The sequence below is a fragment of the Branchiostoma belcheri genome, unplaced genomic scaffold, assembly GCF_001625305.1.
Source record: "Branchiostoma belcheri isolate BF01 breed outbred unplaced genomic scaffold, Haploidv18h27 scaffold109, whole genome shotgun sequence".
Classification (NCBI taxonomy): Eukaryota; Metazoa; Chordata; class Leptocardii; order Amphioxiformes; family Branchiostomatidae; genus Branchiostoma; species Branchiostoma belcheri.
Genome location: NW_017802480.1, coordinates 582,913 through 610,742, shown reverse-complemented (window position 1 = coordinate 610,742; position 27,830 = coordinate 582,913). Strand labels below are relative to the sequence as shown.

Here is a 27,830-nt window from a genome sequence, read left to right as displayed (position 1 = left end):
GGCTTTCCAGCCAGTGCTCGTAACCTGTTATTTGTGTCAATTTAATGGAAGGAAATCACCCTCTTTGTTAAGACACCCACACTGACCACAGATAGTGGCGAAGGCCGTTCTCAGCGACCACCTGTTTTAAAAAGTCTACACCGGAAACGGAAGCAGAATCACGTCACGAAGTGTACTGTAATTAAAACTACATTGCAGCAACGTAAGCGATTACAATTAAGATTACATCATGGAGGTAATTAAGATCCTAATGACGTCAACTTTACGCCTTACAGATCCCAAGGACTGTGTTTTTAAGACCACCCCTCCCCCTCATCATTTCCAAGTGAGATATTGGGATAGCTGGAAACATGCCGTCGAGAACAAGGGTACAATACGATGGTGGAGTCTTTAGGAAAACAACAATACCTAAACATTCACAAAGGTAAGACATCTTCAACACCTTGTTCAATACATATTACTTATACATATAACATCTGTGTCCACAATATCACCAGGGTCCATAATATCGCCACCTTGAGAAATAGTGTGCTTAAAGATATTTTTACTGTAACATACTATTGGTATGCACTCCTTCACACATCAAATGTACATACCTAGGGTATGTTGCAGTAAAATATCTTTAAGCACACTTTTTCTCAAGGTGGCGATATTATGGACCCTGGTGATATTATGGATACAGATGTTAACCTTACCCCGCATGATCTTGCTACACCTTTGAAAGTGTTGACAAAACATACCTGCAACACGTAACGTTAACCTTACGCACATTAACCGAACGGACGTTGTTACTTCTGAATCTAAACTAATTAACATCTAATGATCATACAGCCTTCTACAGAATGGTTTCGTGCATTAGAATAGGATTTCAGATAAGATCGTTTCTATTGATAACAAAGTTTACTACAATTTAATACAGTGGTCTGTTGTGTAGTGTTGTGTAAGTATGCAAAGTATTGTGTCTAGTAATGACGAACGATAGAATCACAAAGGAAACATTATGGGCGTTGTCAACTGGACATAAAAACGCCTTTTCCTGTCGTCACTTGGGGGATTATTAGAGCTGCCAATTAAGTACTTCCTTTTTTGGTGAAAATATCAGCTATGCATACCTGTGGTATGAAAACCTTAGCAACAATTCACTCACAAAAACCGAGATATTTCTTTCTCTTCTCATCTTTTGATGTACAAAAAAATTGTTGTAACTTATTCATAAAGTCATTGCACACCTAAGCAGTGTTATTTTGAGGTTTCCGTGAGAAGCATTGTGCACGTGTTTTCAGTAACGCCGCCCCCGGGCAAATGGCGGCCGGTTCCACCCTATCGAACACCCTATCCCACCATGCCTCGCGCGGCGCACCTTTTTGTTGGGACCGTGTATGAATGGTTGCGCAGTCAGGTGTTCTGGACTGGCGGGGCTACAACAGGGAAACGATGGAAAAAATACGCCTGTAGGGCGAAAGTTTCTGTACTTTATGTTTGATCGTGCGAACGGATTTATCAACTGAACGTCTACAATTTTTCTACGCAGCTATAGGTTGGCTCCACCAAGGGCATTGCAGTCATACAGAGACGTACAATATAACCAGGGACCACCGACAGGAGTGGACAATATGGCGTCGAGTGAGTATCCTTATAGTATCTTCTTTTGTGTACTATCTTGTCAGTTGTGGTATTTTTCCAACCGCATTCGCATTTAAGTTTCACACACAACACGCTTCACCATAATGATGGCATCTTGCTAGTTGTCTTCGTCAATTTTTCAGATCTTTTTAGATGGTCATTGATGTAAAGAATACGGAAATTGTGCTTCTGAAAAACCTCATCGTTTCTGAGTTAGAAAAGAGTAATCTCTTTATGTATTCTAAAATAAAAGCTTTGCTTAAACCTAGAATTGGTAACCCATATCCTTTGAAAGACTTTACGTTTTGTTTCTTGAGACGTAGTCCCAATAATAAGAACACACCTGTAGACAAAGAAACCCCCCTAGGAAACGTCTGGACTAGTTTCTGTTGGTTTTGCATGACTTCACACAGCGACTAACAGTCCGTTACACCCCTCATAATACAGACAAACTGTTGATGTTGTTATTGCAAAAGAACAATGCAAATTTCTAGACCATATGGTATTAACCAGGGTCTCTTCCTTCTCTGTTTCGCCGCCATGTTTAATGGCTCGTTCGGAATGTTCTCGGTGGTGACCTCTCCTCCAGGGAGGTCAATCTTCAAGGCCGAACTTCCCTCACCCTCACGTATCCAGAAAACATGATACAGTTTTTCTTTGACATCATCAGCCAATGAGTCCCCTGTGTATATTTTGCCATCCATTCATAAGCCAGGTGTCAGAAAGATAGATTTGAAAACGATCTGAGTATGCTGGTACTAGCGAATATCGCATGCAGCTTTAAATTTTCCTCATTACGTCGGCCTTCAAGTGTTCTTGGTTTAATTTTACGCGACTACGGATGCGACTAAGATTTTCAGACATGGCGTCCTGTTTTGTGAGGCCTGTCCCATGCCCGTGAGAAAAAGCTTTGAGGTTATGCAGCGATTTAAATGAATGGCTATGATTGTTGTAGCGTAGGCCGTCTTACCAGGCAGCAATGCGGTCCGACCGGTCATATGATACAGACCCGAAGACCCCCCAGGTGATGCCACTACTGCCTAATTAACGTTAGGTGTTCTTTGTCATCAGGCTTTTTATCTCTGTTAGTGACAAGATCCTAATGAACAAAGATTGCAGACGCTATAGCTACATAACGATAGCAATTTCCCCAAATCTTACTCAAGATCATTTTCGTGTCCCTGGCTTAAATCTTTAGAATTCCCCTACCATTTCATATAAACACACGTTAAAAATCCCACCACACGTATCGAAAAGAGAAGGGGGTCTTCTCAATGTGAATGGTTTAAACCTTACAGTCTGGTCTCAGGTTTGACATCTTGAAGAGGTGATAGTCCCCTGTTATCTCAATCCTTCCACAAATGTGGTAAATCTTTTAAAAATATAGATGTACGTTTCTGAGCTAAAAGAATTCGTACCAAAAGAAAGATGATGCCCAACCTGCTCGAAATAATGCGGGAATGGTTTTGCATTGTAGAACAGAGTATTGTCTCCTCAATAAAAATGGTGTTCATAATTCATAAGGCCAATATTCGGTTATATCCATGTTCCTTTACATACAGGTCGGTAGAGTCAGGTAAAATGGGTCATCAGAAAGTAGTTGATGTCATAAAATTACTAGTATTCAATATTGCAGCTTAGTCATTTCATTTTATTATGTATGCCTGCTGAATGGAATATACACTCTTTATTTGCACAGAAAATTATAGCGACTTATATCACTAACAAAACTAGTGGAAACAAGTTAATTAAGCTACGTACAGCTACAGGTATATTAATAAAATTTGTATCCTTTTAGCCAGCTAACTCATATGGCATACCATATACTATTCCGTCTATTTGGCAAATTTGGGGCAAATTCTACTATTTTTCGCAACCGGAGAAGCCTGCTAGCGGCTAGCTACCAAAAGCATGTAGACGAATGAACGTATTCCGTTATGGGGACTTGAACTGTGTACGTACAGTAGCCAACACAGTGTCTTGACTCCGAAGAGATCTGCTTGGAGATAAATATAAAGTTTCCCGGTTGGCTTTGATCCAAAGGCCTGGAGACGAAAGTGTAGCGTTATGGGGACTTGAGCTGCTCACGTTCCGTAGCGGCGATGGGCTAGTCTCCACCAGACTCCTTTTGCAGGCTGATAAATAGTAGAAATCGGCCTAAAAAGGAATAAGTATCATGGGCAGGGGAGGCAAGCTGGATATTCTATGGCGGCCATCTCCTCTGCCCATGATATTCCCTTTTTAGGCCAATTTCTAATATTCATCAGCCTGCAAAAGGAGTCTGGTGGAGACTAGCGAAGGGCGACCTTTGCAGGCGTGCCTCTGCCTTTGTTGTGGTCTCGGAGCGCTCCAGCTGAGTTTATTTGTGTGTTGACCCCTGGATTCTTCTCGTGGCAACACCGAGGCGTCTCCCCTCGGGCGTTGTAACATCGCCATTGTGGGAATGCCAGGCACTTGGCTGTCGGATGAGCCCCCATTGTCAACAACACCCAACAGTCCCACCATTTGGCACGAATAACTCATCTTGTAAACAAAGCGAGAGATGGAAAGATATGATCGCCAATGTAATATTTGACCTGATAGAAAAAGATGTCAGTAAAATGCTGTTGAAATATCTACTATGAGAGAGAAATGTGTCTGATATATATTTCCCCCTTGCCAAAGTCCTTCCATGTTTGAGGTTGCCTACGCCCCATTGTCAACAACATCCCTCGGTCCAACCATTTGGCACTCATCTTGTAAACAAAGAGAGAGATGGAAAGATATCCCAGCCAGTGTAACACTCAAACTGGTAGCAAAATATGCCATTAAATGTCAAAATACCTACCATGAAAGATAAACGTGTTTTATATATATTCATTCCCTGCCAAAGTGATGATTAACTCCGTCCTCACATGTTTGGGGTTGCCTGAAGCTCCTCACAGGTGGTGAGCGGGCGGCCCGCCTTTGTTGTTCAAAATAGCTTTAAAAATACCTGGGGATTCAAAGAGTCAAAATACCTGAATACAACTGTTGACACTTAAAAGAGCAGCACCCTTGTAAGCTGGGGACTAACCCTGTTTTAATTAAAGATTTATGGCTCTATATATGTTTTACTTTAGCCTTGTCTCTTTGAAACCTTGGCCAGACCAGATTCAGATGGATGTCCCTGTTGTTGCCGTGTCTTCAATGTCGGTAGGACACCTGCAAACATTCATACTAAATTCTCAATACCCGTATTCAAATTACAAGGATTTAGCATACGAATCGGTGTACAAAATGTCAAATGAAACGTTAGGAGATAAATACAGGGTCTGTTCAGTTAATGAAGCTTGTACTTTTCCTGTTCCGGTAAACTGAGTGTCTGACAGAGAATTAGGCTCCTTTTTGTTGTGTCACCAAGGCCGTCAGAGACAAGAAGTTATCATCACAATTTCGCATATTACGTGGCAAGGTTACAGTGTTGTCCCTACACATGGTCATTTGTGACTTCAGGGTCTTAAATGTCCTACTTGTCAGTCATTCGACGGACACCAGTTGATGGAGCTTTCATAATCACTTGAGCTCAATCACATACGTGACTTCGTACAGTTGCCACAAACATAAGTCTGCTCTGGCGTTTGTGTCAACTGAAGGTCTGTGATATGTTGACTGTTTTTCGCAATTGTAGCGTATTCAGTCGCAAATATAATGTCCCAGCTGTCTGCATCCTGAAACCTTTTAAACCGACGTCTGTTATGCAGGGGTGCCAGAGTATACAGTGCAATTTTACTAGTAAAAATTGCACTGTATACTAATACCATTGTACTGTATTCCGTAAAATTGCACTGTATACTAATAAAATTGCACTGTATTCCGTAAAATTGTACTGTATTCCTTAAAATTGCACTGTATACTCAGGTACCCCTGTTACGTGTCAAAGAGGCGCACACAATGACAAGTTTATACTACTACAACCACTACTTTATCAAACGTTGATGCCAAATAAACATCATACAAAAGATGTACTGGTAAATCAACATGGATGACCTACAAGCATTGCACACTAGACTAACGTCACAATAGTCTCAAATATTTCATCCGCTGACGTGTATTGTATAAGGTCAAGGGTCAGTAGATGACGGCACGCTGTTTGTATCGTTGTCAGCACTCTTTGTGTGTGGATGTTTTGGAGATATGGTTCAGGCAAAAGCCTACTGACATGCAAGGAATTTCTCAATAAGTACAGTATCTGACTTGCATTAGCATTAGCATTAGTTGCAATAGCTATTCCAATTGAATCTACTTAGGACCTAAAATATGTTTTTGCCGAAGTCATAGGTTTTATTCGGTTTATTCAGTTCTTTTCTGGTGATATAGAAGCCTCTGACAATGATAAGAATTTTCTCAATTTGTTCACTTTATAGTGTTGGATTAGGAATTTCGATCTAAGCTACAGATTACTTAAAAGTATGTTTTGATAGAAATGTTATATCCACCTTTCAAAAAAGCAGGTCATGTGAAAGCTATTGGCAATGTTAAGAATTTGTCCATTTTGCCCACCATTTGATACCCATGCATTCGGAGGAATCTTGATCCAAAACACCGATGACCTGCAAAGTATGTTTATATAAAAATGGCGGACAGCTCCACATGGGATCCTATGCATGATGTACAATATGACTAATAAACTGGTGGACGTCCCAACTACTAAGTACCTAATAATAGCCCAGAATAGAACAAGAAATAGTCATGCCTTCAAGTACCAGGATTAAGGTGTTCAAGAATTCACTCTTTCCTAGAATTATCGAGTGGAACTCGCTGTCACCAAGTACAGTAGGGGCATTGTCATTAGATAGCTTTAAACAATGTCTAGAGTTAGATGTTCAAGGGTTTCGTGTAACAAGTCGTAATGTGTAATATAGCCAGCTGCCGCTGTGCCATGTGCCTGCGAAGCTGGTGTGTTACGCCGAAAGGCGGTTATACAGGCTATACAGATACAGAAGCTGGTGTGTTACGCCGAAAGGCTATACAGGCTATACAGATACGCATCAAGCATACATTTGAAACGTTTCCCAGAGGAGGTTTGCTTCGCGTGACACCAAAATCTAGCGAGAGATTTATCCAAACTGCCTACATTTGTACCATTGTTTGTACGATTGCCCCCGAGATTAGGATAGTCCCTCTTGGGTCTTAGAATGATGGCACCAGTATGTTCTGTTACATAATAACACAGTTCATAGAATAACGTTAAGCGTACCCTGATATTTTCAAACTTAAGAACACGAGTAAACCATGACCACTCATGAAATAACTTTATCATTCTAATGCACAGGATAATACAGTATAGCTTATGTGGTCATAATTCTACTACATTGCGTGAAATAACTGAATGGATCGATATTATTCACCATCATTACAAATTGATTCCATGTCGCCTTTATATTTTCCTGTTTCCGCATGTCATCGATTTTTCTTACTATGGTAAAGATTTGTGTAATAGTTTAATGAAAACTGACCAATTCAACCTTCCTGTCAGTCTGTGGTAACAAAATCTTCACCTCCTTCCCTTCACACCGGCCACTCTACTATATTCAGATACCTACGGACACACAGTTACAAGAAAACACTCACACACATACATGTAGTAATAGTAGTAGAAGTACTAATAGTAGTAGACACCCTTTCATCTTGAAGGATGATGGTGGCACTCGAGCTCTAGGTCTGGTGTTGTGGCCGTCTAGTGTGGCGCACACATACACACAGACAGCTGCAGACAGGCACACACACTCACACACACACACACACACACACACACACACACACACACACACACTGAAAACAGCGTCTCCATACAATGAGGCAATACGTTTTATTCCATTTCTTACAACTGGACATTTTCGTTTCCCAGTGTATAACGGGAGGCGTTGGGATGACAGGAATGGTGGAGACTGGATGACTGCAGGCCTGCCGGACACCAGGAGGATCGTGGAACTGGACGACGATAGGTGAGAAAATAAGGTCCCGTTCATACCAGGGTTAGCAGATCCTGCTCAGCTGAATCCTGTAAAACCCAGGGCTGCATGTACCCAACACGATAAATGCAGACCAAAAAATTCTAATTCTCGGTTGTCTTGTGACATAGATGCAGACCTGTACTTACTTCCAGTCTGTATGTAATGCTCAACAATTTTACGACTGAACAAATCCAGTATTCCCAACAACCTGTTTGTGTGTTGGGACATTAACCAGCCTTGACATCTGTCCACAATCTATGACAACACGGGCAAAAATACAGGGTCTGTCCAAGAAGAGGGCAACAGAAATGCCGCAATAACAACCAGCCTAAGGGAAGACCTCGTCCTGGAAGTCACGAGATTGGAACTCTCGTGATATAAGGGGATATGACATTACCTTTACTGTTACCATATCTGATCTCATTTATTTCCTTAGCCAGTACTACTGAAGATGGGTGCGGTTTCGTATAAAAAGCAATTACACATTATAATATGGTCAGGGCGTTCCCCTTTCTAGACGTTGGTAAACAACATCTTATCTTTTAGCATCTCCAAGCAGGTCTCTCGATGGCAAAATCGCAACAAACCAGCAGAGCATGGTCCCTGAGCCCAGAGCAGTATCCGATAGGCGTTTAGGCACTGTCCAAAATGCTTCGGTGAGCAATTGGATAGTGTCCTGCCTGTTGAATAATATTGTAATTAATCTCCAAGCAGATCTTACGGTGGGGGGGGGGGGTATCAAATGGCCAGTCTTTAACCATTTCGGTGGGGAAATGGCTATAGCTATAAGGTTGAAACCTCCTTGGTTACAGACCGGCCAATTTGATACTGTCTTTCCCCCACCGAAAGATCTGCTTGTAATTGTAATGTCATGCAGTTTGGTTACAATTTTGTAATCGAAGGATCTGCCTGTAGATTAATCCTCTTAGTCACCCAGCTAATGTCTTGTCCTGTGGGAATACTCTCCAGCCTGCTGTCTCACAGAGTGTTCGTGCCCGCTAAACCAGAAGATCCCCCTCCGCCACCACAAGAGCTGCAAACTGACCACAAAGAGTCCCCTGAACCCCCTAAGAGGTAGATTCGACAGAAAGCAATAAGAAAAGCCTGATGTTGCGGTTTCAGCACAAAGATATAAGACTGTGCAAACAGTAATAACGAACACGGCACATAAAGTCACGTATAAAATTCAACCACAACCTAGCATGGAGAATCATTGCCTGCCAACTGGTGACATCAATGTTACGAGAGGCATTTGTGCTCCCCGTTTCCACCTACATGAAATGTGTGCAATATCTAGCACCATATATGCAACACGTACTATTTTTACAGGCAGCACCAAATGCACTTCACCACTGCTGCATCTTGTCACGTGTAATGATAATGAATGTTACACCTCTGAAAATGTTAGATTAGAACTACACTGTACTCCACCATCATTCAAATGCACATTGGTGCCTCCTTCACCCTGCACATTGGTGTACTTACTCCCCCTGTTCTATCCTAAAGAGGTGTGGCTTACATGTACGTTGATTTCCGGCGGTGAGTGCTATCAATGATAACCATCACTTTTCCACATGTATCAACTCTGCACTATACTTCTGTATCTGTATCTGTATAAATGTTATAACTGCCCTTCGGCGTAACACACGAACTAAACACTAGCATTCAATCTGTCAGTGAATATGACACAAATGTATATGCTTCCTATTAAGGTGTTTGTACTCATGTGATCATTACGTAAGTATATTGCCAGCCATATTGGATGGTCCCACCTTGAAGTTGCTTTAAATTTTTGTACATTTGTATGTGAAAAAGACCAAAAGGAATTTTCCGCTGCATCGAAATGCTCCAGCATGTAGTATTTACTAAATACTCTGTCACGACCAGTGGATGAGTAGCTCAACTGCCCATTGAGTCCATCGAGCTAATCTGGTTCGAGACTACTTTTTAACACCTTATTGTACGCATTATCAGTTATACATACCACCTTCTCATCTTCAGACAATCTACCAGAAGTACGGACCGGCCCAGAGGTCCAGTCTACTCCTTCAGCACGCCGACCTACCCGGCCAACCATGACACAGACTCGGTGTACTCCCAGCCGAAGACACGCTACATCCAGCCGGCCTCGTCAACCTACGCTGCGAAGGATGACAGGAGCCTCGTCACATTCAACGGTCTCCCAAGTAAGGAGACTCCACAGTCATTACTTCCGGGTATCTAAGTATTGTTTTGGGTGTGGTTTGTAGGAGTGCTTGTTAGGGCTGAGTAGGTTGACAGCACGTGGATGGGGAATAGTGACAAGTCTAAAGGTAAGGAACAGGAAATGTGATGAACTTGAAGGTGTAAGAATGTGGCCGGGAGCCAGCAGAAATTAGAAGTGATGTGATACGTAAGCTAGATAATTGGAAAAACTCTAAGTACATGACATATACTGACAAATTTGTTGTTACAAAATTGATAACTGTGACAATCGATTGCTTACAAATTTCAAGAAATGAAATATCTTGTAAATGTAAGCAATGATGATATGTGTCACTATGTGATTGTATCAGAAAACCAAGTCATGACCAGTCGTTGTTTTTTCCAGCCACCATACTGAAGGCGAAGGTGATGTACCCTAACCAGGCCTTCGCGCAGGGGGAGGGCATCGGCAACGTGCCTGTCGGGAAGGAGGCTCAGTTCACTGTGGACACCACCAGGGCAGGGGATGCCGGGATAGACGTCGACATCCGGGGTAAGCGAGTCGTCAAGGTCACGACCAAGATGGCCGCCCACCTGTTCCTTGGAACACAACCATTCGAATCGTAGCTACTGACGTTCTATTGTACTTGCAACAATGCAGATATTGTAATTGATTGAAATATGGTGCATGTAATTGACAAAACGTATCAAATAAAAGGAAAGAAGTCCTGGCGTTTTAATTCTTCAAATCTGACGTATTCTTCATTGCAGGCCCAAGCGGAAGAAATGTGCCATGTCACGTGACCGGAGACGGTGTTTTCAGGTGCCGGTACACTCCAACAGAAGTGGGTAAGTCACAACTTCTTTACGTTTCGATGCCTATCAGACATTTCTCGTCGCTATGTGTGGCCAAAGTAGGTGATAGTGTTTACTGGTTGTGTAAAAGAAAACCCCAATATCCTATGTTCTACCAACCTGATATTTTCGTAATTTTCCAACAAATGGTTTGTAATTTTTTGCCATTGGAGTTTACCACATATATGTTATGCTTGCCGTTAAGCACACGTGAAGTAGGATCTCTTGAGGGATTTAATTTATTGCCGCGAAATACTTTTCATTTTGCCTTAGGAGCCCATCAGGTCGGCGTGAAGTTTGCGAACGAGCACATCCACGGCAGCCCGTACCAAGCCAACGTGTACGACTCCGGCCACGTCAAAGTCAAGGCGCCGGAGGTGGTGCAACTGGAGGATGAGGCGACAGTACAGGGTATGTCTTATACAATCTTACCTCATCTTTAACGTCACAATAACTAAGACCTAAGATACACGTTTTGGAATTTATCTGGGTTTAAACATTATGCCCTATTTGATGATATTGTATAATAATACGACGACGAGAAGAGAGGATAGAGTAAAGAAAAATAGAGTAAAGGAGAAAGCAAGAAAACAGAAGAGAGAAGATAAGAAAAAAGAGGGCGGGAGGTAGGGAAAAAAAGAAAGAGTATAAGATGAACTGGAATGCATATGATGCTGCTGGCTACTAGCTTATGTACATGTATGAAGAAATTTATGGGCCACACAACTCTAGTATTAAGGACGCCAAGTACTGTACTTCAAAATCACTCTATATAACATTTTACGCATCTATGAGATTTAGTTTTTTGAGTTTCAGATTATGATCATAAAGGTGTCCTGCTTTCCCTTAACCCTCCCTCCCCACAGTTAACGCAGAGGCGGCAGGAAGAGGCAGGCTGGAGGCGGAAGTCCTGACGTCGGGCCACAGGGTGCCCTGCAGGGTTCTGGAGGAGCCGAATATGAAATACCAGATTAAGTTCGTTCCCAAGGTCTGCATGCCGCACGAGGTCAAGATCAAGTACAACGAGGCGCTTCTGCCCGGTAAACAACGTCAGAGTGTACCGCATCCTCACTCTGTTTGGGTCCATAAAATTCGGAAGAGACGTAACATATCCGGCTTTCTGAAGGCATTTTCGGCTACGCCTGCAGGGAAAGAGAACTACGCAAAATGGCCGAAAGTAATGCTTAGATTACATTTCCAAACAGGTGCCCGGCCGGGTTGTCAACCTCTTTGTGTTTGTTGCCCTTTATATCCACCTATCATACTTTTCCTGGGAACTGGCCAGCCGGTCCGACCCCCGGGCTTGGAACTGTGACCTTAGCATGAGTCAGATTGTCAGGACCATATACAGCAAGAGATGTAGGGACCTGAGAGAGTGAGGATGGTGTACGGTTGTTGGGGACCTATCTTTGGTGATGTGATGTGCGGTGCCCCATCTCATCCCCTCCCCCCAACAACCCAGTGTCGTGGCCCTTGTTTGACGTTTTGTGTTTCTTAACCACAAACCTTTTCTTTCCCTTCCTTTAACAGTGTCGTGGACCTTATTTTCCATCCTTGGTTTTCATCAATATGTGCTTCTTTTTCCCCTGTGTGTCGTGTTGATTTAATAATTTCAGAAAACCTTATACGCACAGCACAAACGAAGGAGATCCTACATTATATAGCGCACGTCGTAACCGCCAGCACAGCCGCACAGTTTCTTCTCTGAGGTCAGCATTTAGTCTGCCATCTCATAGCTGCCCGGATTTATACCAAAACAGTAACCCGTACCAGGCTTCGGAAGCGACTGGAAAGATCGAGTAGAAATTGGCCAGACAGATAACATACCAGGGAAGTTAGTCTGCAGTACAGAGTACAATCAGTGTCTGTTCCCGAACTGTACTCCTTTACCGGACCAAATCCCCTTGTCATCAGTCTATTTGGCCAATTTCTGCTCTCTCCAACCGCTTTTGAAGCCTGGTAGGGGCTACATAAACAGTTGAGATGGTGTGTTTTCACAATATTGTCCCGGTAACAAACCGTTGTTTCGTTAATCAAATACAGGGAGCCCATACAAGGTGAAGGTATCAAACCTACAGAACGTGTTTGCCTCGGGTGAGGGTCTCGGGCGCGTCCCCGTGGACAGACCTGCCAGTTTTACCGTGGACGCCACCAGGGCTGGGGACCCCAACCTCGGCGTCACAGCCAAAGGTTAGTCTAGATGCATTTTTCCTACAACAGTCCTTCCTCATTTTGTACAGTTAGTTGTCTGCAATTGACAGGAGACTGTCGATGAGTAGTGAGCAAGTTTTGACTTCAGTTTTGTATTTTGATAGCCGCTGATGTTTTGTATTTTTTGATAGCCTCTAATGTTTTGTATTTTGATAGCCTCTAATATTCTCTTTTCTTATTTGTAAAAAAAAATGATGGTGTATTGCCTAACAGCATTACAGGTGACATCTGATGATAAGTAACTTGTTTCAGTTGATAAACTTGTTATAGAATTCTGAATTTGACATTTATTGGTGGCTATGATTTTGCTTCCTACTTGTTTGAAGATATAATAGTTACGCTCTGAAGAAAAAGACCATAAAATAAAAGAGATATGTTGTGATCAAGATTATTTCCAACAGAACAAAAAATCTTGATCATAATGACTTCTCCTAACACAGATGAACTTTGTAGATACAAGAGACACGATTAACACAATGTAAAACCCATAGCTAACTTTTGAACCATTTCAATCCTCAGTGCTCAGCCCAAGCTATATAGATGTGCCTTGCAACGTGAACACTAACGGCTCCGGCCTGTACAACTGCGAGTACCTGCCGCGGGAGGTTGGCGACTACAGCATTAACGTGAACTACGGGACCTCTGCCATCGTGGGCAGTCCCTTCACCAGCCACGCCTACCACACTCACAACGTCAAGGTGCACAACGTACCGGACTCTGTCATGGTGGACAGGGAGGTCAACTTCACCGGTGAGATTTGCTTTTGGGTTGCTTATTTATTATAAATCTCTTTTAGTAAGAGGGTCACAATGAGAAATATACTGTTCTTCAACTTAGAAGAATTTTCCGGAATTTCTGACCGAATATCGCGGTTTTCACCAGCTATCTGGCCCTATTGCTGTAGACAGGTGAGCATTGGGTCAAAGTTCGGCAAGGACTGCTCTAATGGCCCAGTCATTTCTGGGTTTATTGCGTTGTTGCCTGCAATACCCATCAGCCTCGTTAGCGCAGTAGGCAGCGCGTCAGTCTCATAATCTGAAGGTCGTGAGTTCGATCCTCACACGGGGCAGAATTTTTTTTCTTTTTAAAAAGGAATTGGAGACTTCAAAGCCTCAGTGAAACATGTTTTGTGAATACAAGGTGTATTGTGTTCTTGTTTTATTCACTAAATTGCGTCATAATCACGTCAGTACTAACACCCTATTCTATTGAATCACAATTGTATCATCATCACCAACGTTGTAAGTTGTTTAATTGCGAGTGAAATGAACAATTGTGCAAAGCTGTCGATTATGTTTAGACATCCAGGTAACGAGATACACCAGAAAACTGTTACTCAAGCAACTGACTCAATCTATCCAGTTGCTTAAGCTTGAGTAACAGTTTTCTTGTGTAATTGTGCAGAGAAATTCTATTGAAAACATTTGACCTTGGTTTCACAGTGAACGCCCAAGCAGCCGGGGCTGGTGACGTCGAACCGGAAGTGACGTGCATGGGGCACCGCATCCACACGAACATGACGGAAAACCCCCGCGGAAGCCGCAACTACAACGTCTCCTTCGTGCCCAAGATGTGCAAGACGCATGACGTCAACGTCAAGTTCAACGGATACGTCGTCCCTGGTTAGTTTATTTTCTCAAATGCGTAGAGTGGCAAAGGCCGTATCTTATTCAACATTATGAATAAAACGTAACATTTTGGTCTTTATCACTAAGTATATCCATTTGGATTTTGCATGATTTAATGACTTCTTTTGTCAGGTAGTTTATCTTGGCTCCAAATTAAGATATATATCGACTATGAATACATGGCACTCTTTCAAGCCTTCAGTATTAATCATAGCTACATGTATAACTAACGCAATGTGATGGCTCGTCAACTGTGAAAATCAATGTATCAATTTATCGAATGATCGATTGGTTGATTATTATTGAATTTCAAAGGGTTTAGCTACAGGAATGTTATATATTAGGGCAACTTTATGAAATTAATGGATCATTGGATCGCTCGATTGATTTATTGATCGATCGATCGATTGGTTTATTGATTGGTTGTTATTGACTACTACAGGATGTCCCCACCGTGTAAAAGTGACGGACGTGTCCCAAGTTGCTGTGTCGGGACACGGGCTGAACTATGTCCCCGTGGGGAAACCTGCCGTCTTTAGAATGGGCTGATTAATTGATAGATTGATTAAATGATTAATTGATTGTTATTGTCTACTACAGGATGTCCCCACCGTGTAAAAGTGACAGACGTGTCCCAGGTGTCCGTGTCGGGCCACGGGCTGAACTACGTACCCGTAGAGAAGACCGCCGTCTTTAGAATGGATCAATTAGTCGATAGAAAGATAGATAGATAGATCCATTGATTAATTGATTGTTATTTACTACTACAGGGTGTCCCCACCGTGTAAAAGTGACAGACGTGTCACAAGTGGCGGTGTCGGGACACGGGCTGAACTACGTGCCTGTGGGGAAACCAGCCGTCTTCAGCGTCGACGCTACTCACGCGGGGGAACCGGACAGTCGTCTGCATGTCACAGGTAACCATGGCAACGCTATTCTGTCGTCTGCACGTCACAGGTAACCATAGTAACGCTATTCTGTCGTATGCACGTCACAAGTAACCATGGCAACGCTATTCTGCCAACTGCACGTCACAGGTAACCATAGTAACGCTATTCTGTCGACTGCACCTCACAGGTAACCATGGCAACACGATAGGCGATTTTGTCGTTTGCAGAAATTTGCCCAACATTATCCTTGGCTTGCATAATTGATATGTTTGTTTTTCATCGGTAGATAAGTCAACAGCTAGACTATGTGAAGTTAAATATATTGTACTTGCAAATGTTATATTGACTAATCGGAGTGAGCCTGTATAAGAGCGAACATAAACTTAAGTATCAGTAAACTAAATGCATGTATATAATATTATATTCTCTATTTTCATTCTGTTTTCAGCATTAGGACCTGACCTACGAGAGGTCCCTGTCAACATCTCTGGATCCGGTGCCTACACTTGTGAATATGTACCCAACTTAGTGGGTAAGTACAGCCAAACAAATACCATAGAAAATAAATTTTTCTTTCAACTTAACATTGTAATGACTTACTAATATTTCGACTGCATCTCCAGGCCTTTTTCCAATATCAATGAAACACATTACAGACACCTCGATCTTTGCCTAGGTTCGCATTGGTACTCGTATACAGACTGTAGTTCAACGTTACCTGTTACATGAACCATCCGTTGTTTGTGTTACCTAGGCAACCACACCATTTCCGTGACGTATGGAGCGGAGCAGGTGAGGGGCAGTCCCTTCACTGCGCGTGCGTACGACCTGACGAGGGTAAACGTCAGTGACATCGGAGTAGGAGAAGTCGGAAAACCCATGGGCTTCCAGAGTAGGTCTAACTTTTCATCTTCTCCAAACACATAAGGTCAATGACTTGTACCAGACGTCTGTCACCATGGTGTAGGTCAATTTTTTGTCTTCTAATTCAAACTTTTCATCTTCTCCAAACACATAAGATCAATGACGTGGACCAGACGTCTGTCACCATGGTAACTGGTGCTTTAGCAGACACCCTGTAGTGTTGGGTTTTTCAAACCCCTGTCTTCATCTTCTCTATGACTCGGACCAAACGTCTGTCATCATGGTAACTGGTGCTGTAGCTGTAGGAGACACCCTGTGGTGTTGGATTACATTTATGTAGCAGGACTGAGATAGAGGGGCTGGTCACCCTATACTAGTATATGAATGTGTTTGAGTAAGAATAAGCAGTAGTTTGCTAGGCTAGACCACATAAAGGAAAACATTATACATTTCCTTTGAAAATTTTACATTTCTAGTTTTGATTTTATTGCATATGCAAAACAAAATCAAATCAGATTAGAAATACAGTCCTGTTCAATTCGCCGTTTTTCATAGTAAACGCAAGTGAAGCCGGGAAGGGCACCCTGAGGTCAGAGGTCAGCTGCCAGGGTCGTCAGATCTACAGCGACATGAAGGAGTCACCACGTGACAGCGGCAGGTATGACGTCAACTTCACGCCCAAGGTTCCCGAACAACATGACGTCATGGTCTACTTCAACAACGAAATCGTTCCAGGTGAGACAATCTGATAAAAAGGTTAAGGTTCGTAGGAAATTGTATCCCTCTTGAGTTTAGGTGACTGTCTAGAACACTAATTTTTACACTTTTCGTTGAAGAAACACAAAAGCTATGTAATTTTACAGTATGTACTAGCTCTTATCTCACAATTAGTACAATATAGACTAGACCACAGCATCGTTTCCCTTTTTTTGGTCTTTCGAGTTTGTTTACGGCCCAAGGTAACAACATATTGCAATCGGTTCCTTTTTGATGGAAGAACAACGAAACATGAGTAGTTAAGAGCAAATGTCTGTAAGGATCAAACAATGGTGGCAGGGGTCAAAAAATCGATTTGGCTCAAATTTTGCACAGTGATAGTACTTGGCCCACAACCCCTCAAAATAGCTTTCTTTCTGCTCCACACTGATCGTTGCCATGGTAACAGCCCAAACATGTTTTGGGGCCATTTTCCATGATTTGGGCATGCCAGAAACATGAATATTGCCAAAGTTTAGGACGCGATTACAAACAAATGCTTGAATATATCGGAAAGACAAAAACTGTGCTGAAATTTCCAACTTATCTGCTTTTCTAAAATAGCTTTAAAATTTTCAAGAGGTCCGTTTAAAGGGTCTGGGCATCCCTAAGACAATACAGTGTTTTGGGCTTTTAAAATATCCCTATTTCTGCCCATCTTTGAAGCGCCGTAACTCCAAAGATGGTGATTTTTTTCTTTCAAATTGTAATAACAGATACATAATCATATGTGCTATAAAATGCATGTTTGTAAAGTTTGGCCAATTGTTTGGTTCTCACGTGGTTGTCCTCGAGAGTAGGTCATATTTTACATTTCAAGAAAAATTCAAATTTTTGTCATATTTAAGATACAATATATACAATACGAAAACAGCAATCTAATACTACTTTAGATAATAAGTAATCCTACTGATGGTCTATCAAATGAATGCTTGTTGAGGTTGGAGTCTTGTTTCGTTGCTGTGTACTTGTCCCTGAAAATAGGCCATGTTTTGGACATGTGTTAAAATTATCATTTTGGGCTATCTTTGAAGCTTTACAACTGACAAAGTAGGATGCTTTTTGGATCCAATCTTTGTAGGGTAGTACATACATGTATTGTGTATCAAATGATATCTTGTTGAGGTTGGAGTCTTGTTTCGTTGTTGTGTTATTGTCCCAGAAAGTAGGCCGTAGTTTGGACATGTGCGGAATATTATCATGTTTGGCTAGCTTTGGAGCTTTATAACTGACAAAGTAGGATGTTATTTGAATTCAATCTTTGTAGAGTAGTAAATACGTCTATTGTGTATCAAATGAATTCTTGTTGAGGTTGGAGTCCTGTTTCGTTGCTGTGTAATTGTCCCAGAAAGTAGGCCATATTTTGGACTTGTGCTTAAATTAACATTTTGGTCTATCTTTGAAGCTCTATAACTGACAAAGTAGGGTGTTTTTTGGATCTAATCTTTGTAGGGTAGTACATACATTTATTGTGTATTAAATGATATCTTGTTGAGGTTGGAGTCTTGTTTCGTTGTTGTGTACTTGTCCCTGAAAGTAGGCCATAGTTTGGACATGTGCGGAAATTTTCATTTTTGGCTAACTTTGAAGCTCTATAACTGACAAAGTAGGGTGTTATTTGAATCCAATCTTTGTAGGGTAGTACATACATGTATTGTGTATCGAATGAATTCTTGTTGAGGTTGGAGTCTTGTTTCGTTGTTGTGTAATTGTCCCTTAAAGTAGGCCATATATTGTTGGACATTACAGAAATTGCATAATATACGTCTGTTTTTGAAGCAGTAAATATGACAAAGTAGTATTTTATTTGAATTCAATCTTTTAAGGGAAGCACATAATCATATGCATTTTGTATCAAATGAATACTTATGGAGGTTCGGGTCTTGTGTCGTTATTGTGCACTTGTCCCCAGATTTAAACATATAAAGATATTAGCACATGTGCACTTCCGTACTTGAAGCCCTATAAACGCCAAGGTAGGACGTTATTCAAATTCAATTCTCTAGCAGAAGTAACTTAATCTATTGTCTATGAAATGAAGGCCTATAGAAGGTGGGTTCTTGCTTAGTTGCTCTTTACTTTTCCCTAAAAGTAAGTCATAATTAGGACATATTCTATTGTTTTCTTGTAACTGTCCCCGAAAGTAGGAAACATTGCTCACGTTTCGATATATTAATAGTTATGTGTCATTTGAATATTTGAAAAAATGTCTTTTATTCAAAACCAAAGCATTGTCTTAATTCCTTTGACATTTCTGTAAAGTTTCAAGAATGTAAGCAACCACACTAGCGTCAATTGAGTTGAAAATAATGAAACGCCAAAGACACATCATTTTGTGAAAAAGGTTCCAGTAAGCTGATACTTCATTGTTCCTGTGTTACTCATTATTACAGTATAGTAACTAACAGAACAAAGAAGGGCTATTCAAAGAAGTTGTTCAAGTTGTCATTTGCAGATTGTGGTCATGTACATTTGCATCTACACTGTATCTTAACTGCAGTCGTTAGGATAGCAATGTTTCAAGTACCATATTTACAACGCTACATCCTCAAAATATGATGAAGCTAAAATCATTGTTGATTCTGGCTAAAACCCGAGGATCTTATGAAACAGCCTATCAACGTCTGAGCAACTAATGCTTTCTTACCATCATCACCTACATGTACATGTACCTCTACAGAATTAATTTGAACAAGGACAAAACAAGACTATAACCTCCACAAGCATTCATTTCTTTGACAATAAATTATATTGTACTTTCCTTGAAAGATTGAATTGAAAACACACCCTACTTTGTCAGTTATAGAGCTTCAAAAATAGCTAAAAATAATAATTTCCGCAGATGTCCATAATATGGCCTACTTTCAGGGACAATTACACAGCAACGAAACAAGACTCCAACCTCAACAAGAATCCATTCGATACACAATACATGTATGTACTACCCTACAAAGATTGGATTCAAATAACACCCTACTTTGTCAGTTATAGAGCTTCGAAGTTAGCCAAAAATGATAATATTCCGCACATGTCCAAACTATGGCCTACTTTCAGGGGCAATTACACAACAATGAAACAAGACTCCAACCTCAACAAGATATCATTTAATACACAATAAATGTATGTACTACCCTACAAAGATTAGATCCAAAAAACACCCTACTTTGTCAGTTATAGAGCTTCGAAGTTAGCCAAAAATGATAATTTCCGCACATGTCCAAACTATGGCCTACTTTCAGGGGCAATTACACAACAATGAAACAAGACTCCAACCTCAACCAGATATCATTTAATACACAATAAATGTCTGTACTACCCTACAAAGATTAGATCCAAAAAACACCCTACTTTGTCAGTTATAGAGCTTCAAAGTTAGCCAAAAATGATAATTTCCGCACATGTCCAAACTATGGCCGACTTTCTGGGACAATTACACAGCAACGAAACAGGACTCCAACCTCCACAAGATATCACTTGATATACAATAAATGTATGTACTACCCTACAAAGATTGGATTCAAATAACATCCTACTTTGTCAGTTATAGAGCTTCAAAAATAGCTAAAAATGATAATTTCCGCACATGTCCCAAGTATGGCCTACTTTCTAGGACAAGTACACAGCAACGAAACAAGACTCCAACCTCAACAAGATATCATTTGATACACAATACATGTATGTACTACCCTACAAAGATTGGATCCAAAAACATCCTACTTTGTCAGTTGTAAAGCTTCAAAGTTAGCCCAAAATGATAATTTTAACACATGTCCAAAACATGGCCTATTTTCAGGGACAAGTACACAGCAACGAAACAAGACTCCAACCTCCACAAGCATTCATTTGATAGACAATCAATAGGATTACTTATTACTTAAGGTAGTATTAGATTGCTGTTTTTGTATTGTATATATTGTATCTTAAATATGACAAAAAATTGTATTTTTCTTGAAATGTAAAATATGACCTACTTCCGAGGACAACCACGTGAGAACCAAACAATTGGCCAAACTTTACAAACATGCATTTTGTAGCAAATATCATTATGTATCTGTTATCACATTTTGAAAGAAAAAAAATCACCATCTTTGGAGTTACGGCGCTTCAAAGATGGGCAGAAATAGGGATATTTCAAAAGCCCAAAACACTGTATTGTCTTAGGGATGCCCAGACCCTTTAAACGGACCTCTTGAAAATTTTAAAGCTATTTTAGAAAAGCAGATAAGTTGGACATTTCAGCACAGTTTTTGTCTTTCCGATATATTCAAGCATTTGTTTGTAATCGCGTCCTAAACTTTGGCAATATTCATGTTTCTGGCATGCCCAAATCATGGAAAATGGCCCCAAAACATGTTTGGGCTGTTTCCATGGCAACGATCCGTGTGGAGCAGAAAAAAAGCTATTTTGAGGGGTTGTGGGCCAAGTACTATCACTGTGCAAAATGTGAACCAAATCGATTTTTTGACCCCTGCCACCATTGTTTGATCCTTACAGACATTTGCTCTTAAGACCATACGATAGTTGACTCTTAAGATTAAGGGTACACCAAACGACATATGAACTATTCTACCTGGCTTTGAGGGACGCTATTCAACGTGCCTTCTCTTCCATACCACTCTTCCTTGCCATGTAAAGTATATATTGACGTTGCATTTTGTCTTCTCCCAGGCTGCCCCCTGCTTGCGGACGTGAGGCCGGAGCGGTCCCCCATAGCTAGCGGGAACGGCCTGAGGGAAGGGCTGGAAGGACGGGCCTGCGACTTCACGGTGGACACGGCCGGCTGCAAGAAGGACAAGATTGACGTGCAAGTCTTTGGTAAGTAGTTCTATAGGGCATTTTCCGTCATGTGATAATGACGTACTTCAGCGTCGGCCATGTTGGTGATTTAAAGACGCGTGTGACATCATTATGTATGATGTATGAACTGTTGCAAGTTGCACCTTAAGGCATTTGCATATTAAGGTAGCATTTTCGTGAAGAAAGCAAAAAAAAGTAGGAAGTATACACGTAGCAGATTGGTATCTTGAGTCTTGTCCGATCCTGACCCTGGTGACCTCAGTGAAAATAAAGTGTCCAGCAGGCCGATTTGAGTACTTAATTAGTTAACAAAGGCCCTAACACACAAACTCAAAATTGCTGACATATTTTTTTATTCTGCATATAGGCCCGAACGCGGAGTGTAACAACGTGAGTGTGGTTCAGCATGCAGACAGGGTGGAGTGTTCTTACGTACCGAAGGAGACTGGTGTGCACGTGGTGGACATCACGCACGGTGGGAAAGAAATACCAGGTAAGTTTTTCCCTTTCTCCCCCTCCTCTCGCTTAAAACGTTTTCCTCTTGGCCTTTTTTGAATTTTAAAGCACGATTCAGCGGAAAATACACTCGCGAGTGTTCCACATCCAATTTTTATAATGTCTTTCCTTGGACTCCATGCACAATGGACAAAATTAAACAAGTATATGTTGCGTTATTGTGTCTAAGCGACTATCGCTTTATGCAAATTAGGGACTCACTGCGTGTCTCTGGTGGGCTATAGCTTCAACCAATTGCCACCTGTTCAAAACAAATATTCACTTTCACCGTCTTTATGTAAATTAGGGAGCCCCTTCCAACCAGTGATCGTGAACCCCCACCGCGTGTCTGTGATTGGTGGGATGGACAGCATCCTGGCGGCCAATGGGCGCCTTCCCCTGGTGGTGAGCGAGCGGTGCACGATCCCGCTGACGACCAGCCAGGCCGGCCCGGGCAGGATGACGTCACGCGTCAGGAGCGCGTCACGTGACCTCCCCGTGGACGTGGACGTGAAGCCTGACGGGAAGCATTACGTCAGCTTCGTTCCAGAAGAAGAGGGTATATTACTTCTCTTATGATAAACCTCATTCATTTCTTCATCTCTTCCTTCCTTCATCCCTTCCTTCCTTTCGTCCTTCCTTCCTTCCTTCCTTCGCCCACAGAGGTCAAAACATCAATGGCCAGTGATCAATTTGAAATCTTGTCTTTCTTCATATTCATCATAAACGCATACGCAGTTACATCTTATCGCATCTTATCAATCAGGAAATAATGGCAACTTAGTGTCACAAATGTCTCTAAACCTTTATTTTTTGTAAATTCATTTTCGGTGTTTTCAGTTGTGCAACATATCAAGAGCTGTCTGAATCATAACTACACGTTCTATTCTTAGTCCCAACATTTTTGCCATTGTTTCCAGGTGAGCACAACATAGACATTAAGTGGAACGACCACCACATCAACAGGTCCCCGCTGATCGGCGACGCTGACCAGTACGCTGTTGACGCGCGGCGTGTGGAGCTGAGCGGGCCCGGGCTGGGGCCGGAGGTCAAGGGCAGCACCATGCAGGAGTTCATCATCGACGGCAGCAGAGCGGGGAGAGGTACGGCACGCTATTGGCTGTTTGTACTCACGTGACTGTGATGTCATTTGGTGTCCGCCATGTTGGTGAGGCATTTGTGAATGGCAAAATATCACATATTTGTATCCTTTTTCTATTGGTATTCGTATCACGAATCAGGAAAACTACACAGCGGATTTCATGGATGGCAATGTATATTTATATGTGTATTTATATATAAAACAAATCTAACGGTTAAAACCGAAAATTCATCCTCGTTAATAGTTATATTTTGATACCCTTGTGAGCCAGGTTGGGCCCTCACAAATTACTACAATATTAGAGCCAACATACTGGGCACATAACTGCATCACAAAGATTTGATCTGTTCTCATGCAGGTTCTCCCCATGTCACCATGAACGGTCCACAGCCTGTGGACGTGGCCCTGGAGCCCATCCTTGGCAAGAAGAACGTCTACAAGGCAAAGTACGAGGCCGTCGAGCCAGGTATGTCCTGTGTCCTTTTACTGTCTATATTACTGTATATTGAATTATTCATGACTAAGAGTGAGCAGAACACTGTGTAGATCAACAAATTGGCCATTCTAATGTAGCCTCCACCAGGCTTGAGGGCGCGGCTGGAAATAGTAGAAATTGGCCAAATAGAGAGATAACACGCAGAGGGAGTTTAGCCATCCAGTTTACAGTTTGCCGGCCCAGAGCGCCCTCAAGCCTGGTAGAGGCTAGCTGTTTCAGCTAACCTAGAAGCAGATACTATGGTGGCAAGGATAAAACTATTGATTAAAGGAGTGACCATTGGCCACCGAATTCGAAGCGTCAGCAGATCTTAGGTGGCCGATGGTCACTCCTTTGGTCAGTGCTTACAGTCATGCCAATGTAGGATCTGCTTGGAGAAACATTTCAACAATAAAATAGCCACATATATATATATATAGAGAGAGATCACTCGGTACTTATAGCAAACGCCGTAAAATGCCGTACTTCCAGAGGGTTCTAAGTATGATAGGTTGTTTCTAAAACGTATGAACTGTCTTATTTCCAGGCCAGTACCAGATGAACTGCCTGTGGTCTCACAAGGAGGTTCCTGGCTCCCCGTTCGACATCCAGGTTTACGACAGCAGGCGGGTGACGTATGCAGGGCCTGACGTCGGCAACCTGGGCAGGACGGTCAAGGGCATCATCGACCCGAGAAGGGCGGGAAAACAAGGTGAGAGGGCATTTTACATTCTACAAAGGGATCACATTCAACTCCGCCTTGGTTTAAGATTATGACTTTCTTGGTTTATACCTTGAAGTTATCAATGGATCTATGGTATTATGAAGGTAAAACAAGGGAAAGTCCCCTAGCAATTCCCTTTGGTATTGCAATTGACTGCATGCATTCCTTAATAGCTTTTGTTCCAAAATTGAACAATATTATCATATGTATCTGCGTACTTTAGATATTCTAGAGGATATTTAGATAGTGAACATTTGAATGGACTACAATATGTAGTTGCAAATATCATTCTCCTATGACTTGTTAGTGTAGGAATAGCTTTGAATACCTTGATCCGGATATGTAATAACATGTTGTTAATGTCGTTACCAAGGTAACATGAAAGTGCGCTGCTCTGGCCCGTCGAAGCGTGCTGACGTCAGCCTGGCTGAGAACGGGGACGGGACGATCGGGGTGGAGATCCTGCCTCACGAGGCCGGCCCGCACAACCTGGAGATCCGCTGTAACGACGAACCCATCGCCGGTATGTTATCTGTGTGTGTGTGTGTGTGTGTGTGTGTGTGTGTGTGTGTGTGTGTGTGTGTGTGTTAGGGTCGGGTTGGGGGAGGGTGTGGTTGTGTGTGTGGGACGGGACGATCGGGGTGGAGATCCTGCCTCACGAGGCGGGGCCGCACAACCTGGAGATCCGCTGCAACGACGAGCCCATCGCCGGTAGGTCGTCTGTGATCTGGAAGACCTTTTTGAGGCTGCAATGCAGTATCAAATTGGCCAGGCAGTATTCAATACGCCATTCAGCCTCGATTTCTATGTCTTCATTTGGAGAGACTATGGATATTTCTTGTCTTTGAACGCTTGTCCGTGCGCGTAGTGGGAATATCTAGATATGTTCTGTATATGTCTGTTGTAACGTTGTAACACCAGCTGTATTCTATACTTCATTAGGTTGTAAAGTCACGTACAAAGACCATGTATTGGAAATGGGTATATTGAAGTGCCATATGTCTTACTGTAATCCTTAGCACTGTATCGCCTTTCGCATTCTGTATGGGAATCATAATGACAATGGCATAATCGTTGTTTTTCCTCCAGGTTCTCCTTTCATCATAGAGATTGAGGACCAGCCCGACGCCAGCAAGGTGCGAGTGTTCGGCCCGGGGCTGCAGAGCGGCCAGCTGGACGGCTTCAAGGGAAACTTCCTGGTGGACGGCAGCGAGGCCGGGCCTGGGGAGCTGAAGATCCGCGTCTACGGACCTTCCAGAGGTAGGCTGGAGTATACACTGTTCTAAGGCAAATGTGCGTGGTTTCCTTGCGCTGCTTTGCTAGACGTTGTGTCCTAGGTAAATGCACTTTATGCGACTCTCCTCACTGTATCCAGGTGTAAAATGGGTACCAGACATCGGTTGGGGAGGTAAAAGGCATTGAAAGGAGATGGATGGGCTATAGTCTTTCAAATACCATGCTCCTCAAAAAGGCTGAGACAACATTTGCCTTTTTAAATAATATAAAATACTCATTGGCAATAACTGTTCTAATTCTACATAATAGATCTAAATTGCTCATGTCGTAAAGCTACGGAAACTCAAAACTACACATCATTTAATCTTGAGGACTTAAATGTTATGTGACTTATGTAAAGTTAATTCAATGAAACTTGATTGTTTTACAGATTCCTTCAGGTTGGAATCCAAAGTGTTGAACGAAGAAGACAGGAAAGTGGCCATGTCCTTCATCCCCAAGGAAGAGGGTCGGTACGAGATCGCCGTCAACTGGTCCGGAGAACACGTCCCTGGCAGTCCGTTCCCTGTCATCGTACACGGGCGTCAAGACGTCATGGCGGAGGGCCAAGACATGGTCAACTCCGCTCCTCCCATGGTCGAACCTCCTCCTCTCCCAGCACTACCCCCTCCACGAGACTACGACTACCTTCCTCAAGGCAACCGCGACTTCGACGACCCGATCTACCGGCCCCCTGCACCCCCCATCCGTCGGCAACCCTCCTACGAGCCCCGCAGGCCGGCCAACGGTTACTACGTCGATCCATACCCGTACCCGATGCCACCAGAGGGGTACGAGCGACCGTCCTACTCCAACCCCGTCTACGATCGCTACTACGAGCCATACGACAAGTTCCCACCAAGGGACTACCTCGAGTTACGCAAGGACCAGTACTACTACCATCCACGGTACGAGGGGTACGAACCAGCCAGTAGGTATTACCCGCTGAACCCCAGGTCTGACTTAGACGACATCGACAAGAGGTCTGATTTTTACATCCCAACAGACGCGCGTGAAGGGAGGAAGGCCAGAAAACTGCCAGCGATAACATACTAGAAACTCCGCATTTTGTAAAAAAAAAACGTTTATCGAGATGATATAACGCTATCACATATCCGAGAAAAGTAGTATGTCATCACTGGCAATTTCGAAGATTTCTTGGTGACGTGTCTAAAACAAAAGAAAATGGGAAAAAAGAAAAAAAAACAAAAACAAAGGCTTTGACCTCCAATTTGTACAGGTTTCATTTCAACTACTGCCTTATCAAGCAGAGACTTCTCATTGGGATTGGTTTAAAATCAACTCCTTAAACTCTGTGAAACAGTTGAACATATGATTATGTTCATAATCCAGTAATACATGTATGTATTCTGACATTCTGACATCACGTATATTATCGTTGTGTCCAGATTTCTGTGCCTTCCTCCACAAACTAACGCGACATGACTATACATAATGACCACAACAATATGATGAACAGCAAATGGGGTTGATTATCGTATCAATAACTTCTGGTGCAGAATCTTACTTCTGAGTTAAACCTCGACAGCTAATCTGATATACATATACATATGCTATTGAAAACTACATTACCTAAGAGAAATATTCAAGTTATACATGTGTATTTTCAAGTTGTATGTATTGTTTTATTTCAAGTGTTTCATTTCAATATTTCTTAATATTATGAGCCATAATATCATATCAGTATACATGAATATATGTTTCCTTAGGGCACGGTCACATTTCCAAGCCGGGGCCCGGCCGGGTTGTTTGCGTGAACGAAAAATAAACAATTTGTATTAATAGTATACACAAATAGTGCTCATGGTTAATTTTTTAAAACTTTTTTTGTATTTTGCTGTCTTATATCATAATTTTCGTTCTAAAAGACTGCCTGGCCGGGCCCCGGGTTGGGAAATGAGAACCGCGCCTTGACTTGTATCCTATAACTAAATGTACGTGGTGTTATTTGTCAC

The 27,830-nt window shown here is 42.2% G+C and overlaps 1 protein-coding gene and 1 non-coding gene across 2 annotated transcripts; both read left to right on the top strand.

The window, feature by feature from the left end:
* Positions 1–310: 310 nt before the first annotated feature.
* LOC109481381 (filamin-B-like) lies at positions 311–27,585 on the top strand. The gene is made up of 25 exons (XM_019783938.1): positions 311–424; positions 1,532–1,623; positions 7,493–7,589; positions 8,583–8,672; positions 9,600–9,784; positions 10,189–10,335; positions 10,554–10,631; positions 10,911–11,048; positions 11,504–11,677; positions 12,681–12,827; positions 13,368–13,598; positions 14,291–14,470; positions 15,247–15,393; positions 15,815–15,898; positions 16,121–16,258; positions 16,786–16,965; positions 21,655–21,801; positions 22,151–22,276; positions 22,586–22,837; positions 23,199–23,381; positions 23,739–23,846; positions 24,403–24,567; positions 24,953–25,102; positions 25,669–25,839; positions 26,246–27,585. Exons 1-25 carry the CDS (start codon positions 351–353, stop codon positions 26,908–26,910), a joined length of 4,149 nt encoding a protein of 1,382 aa, XP_019639497.1. The 5' UTR covers positions 311–350; the 3' UTR covers positions 26,911–27,585.
* Positions 13,845–13,917, top strand: Trnam-cau. The gene has a single exon. It is a non-coding gene; the product is annotated as a tRNA-Met (tRNA).
* Positions 27,586–27,830: the final 245 nt, after the last annotated feature.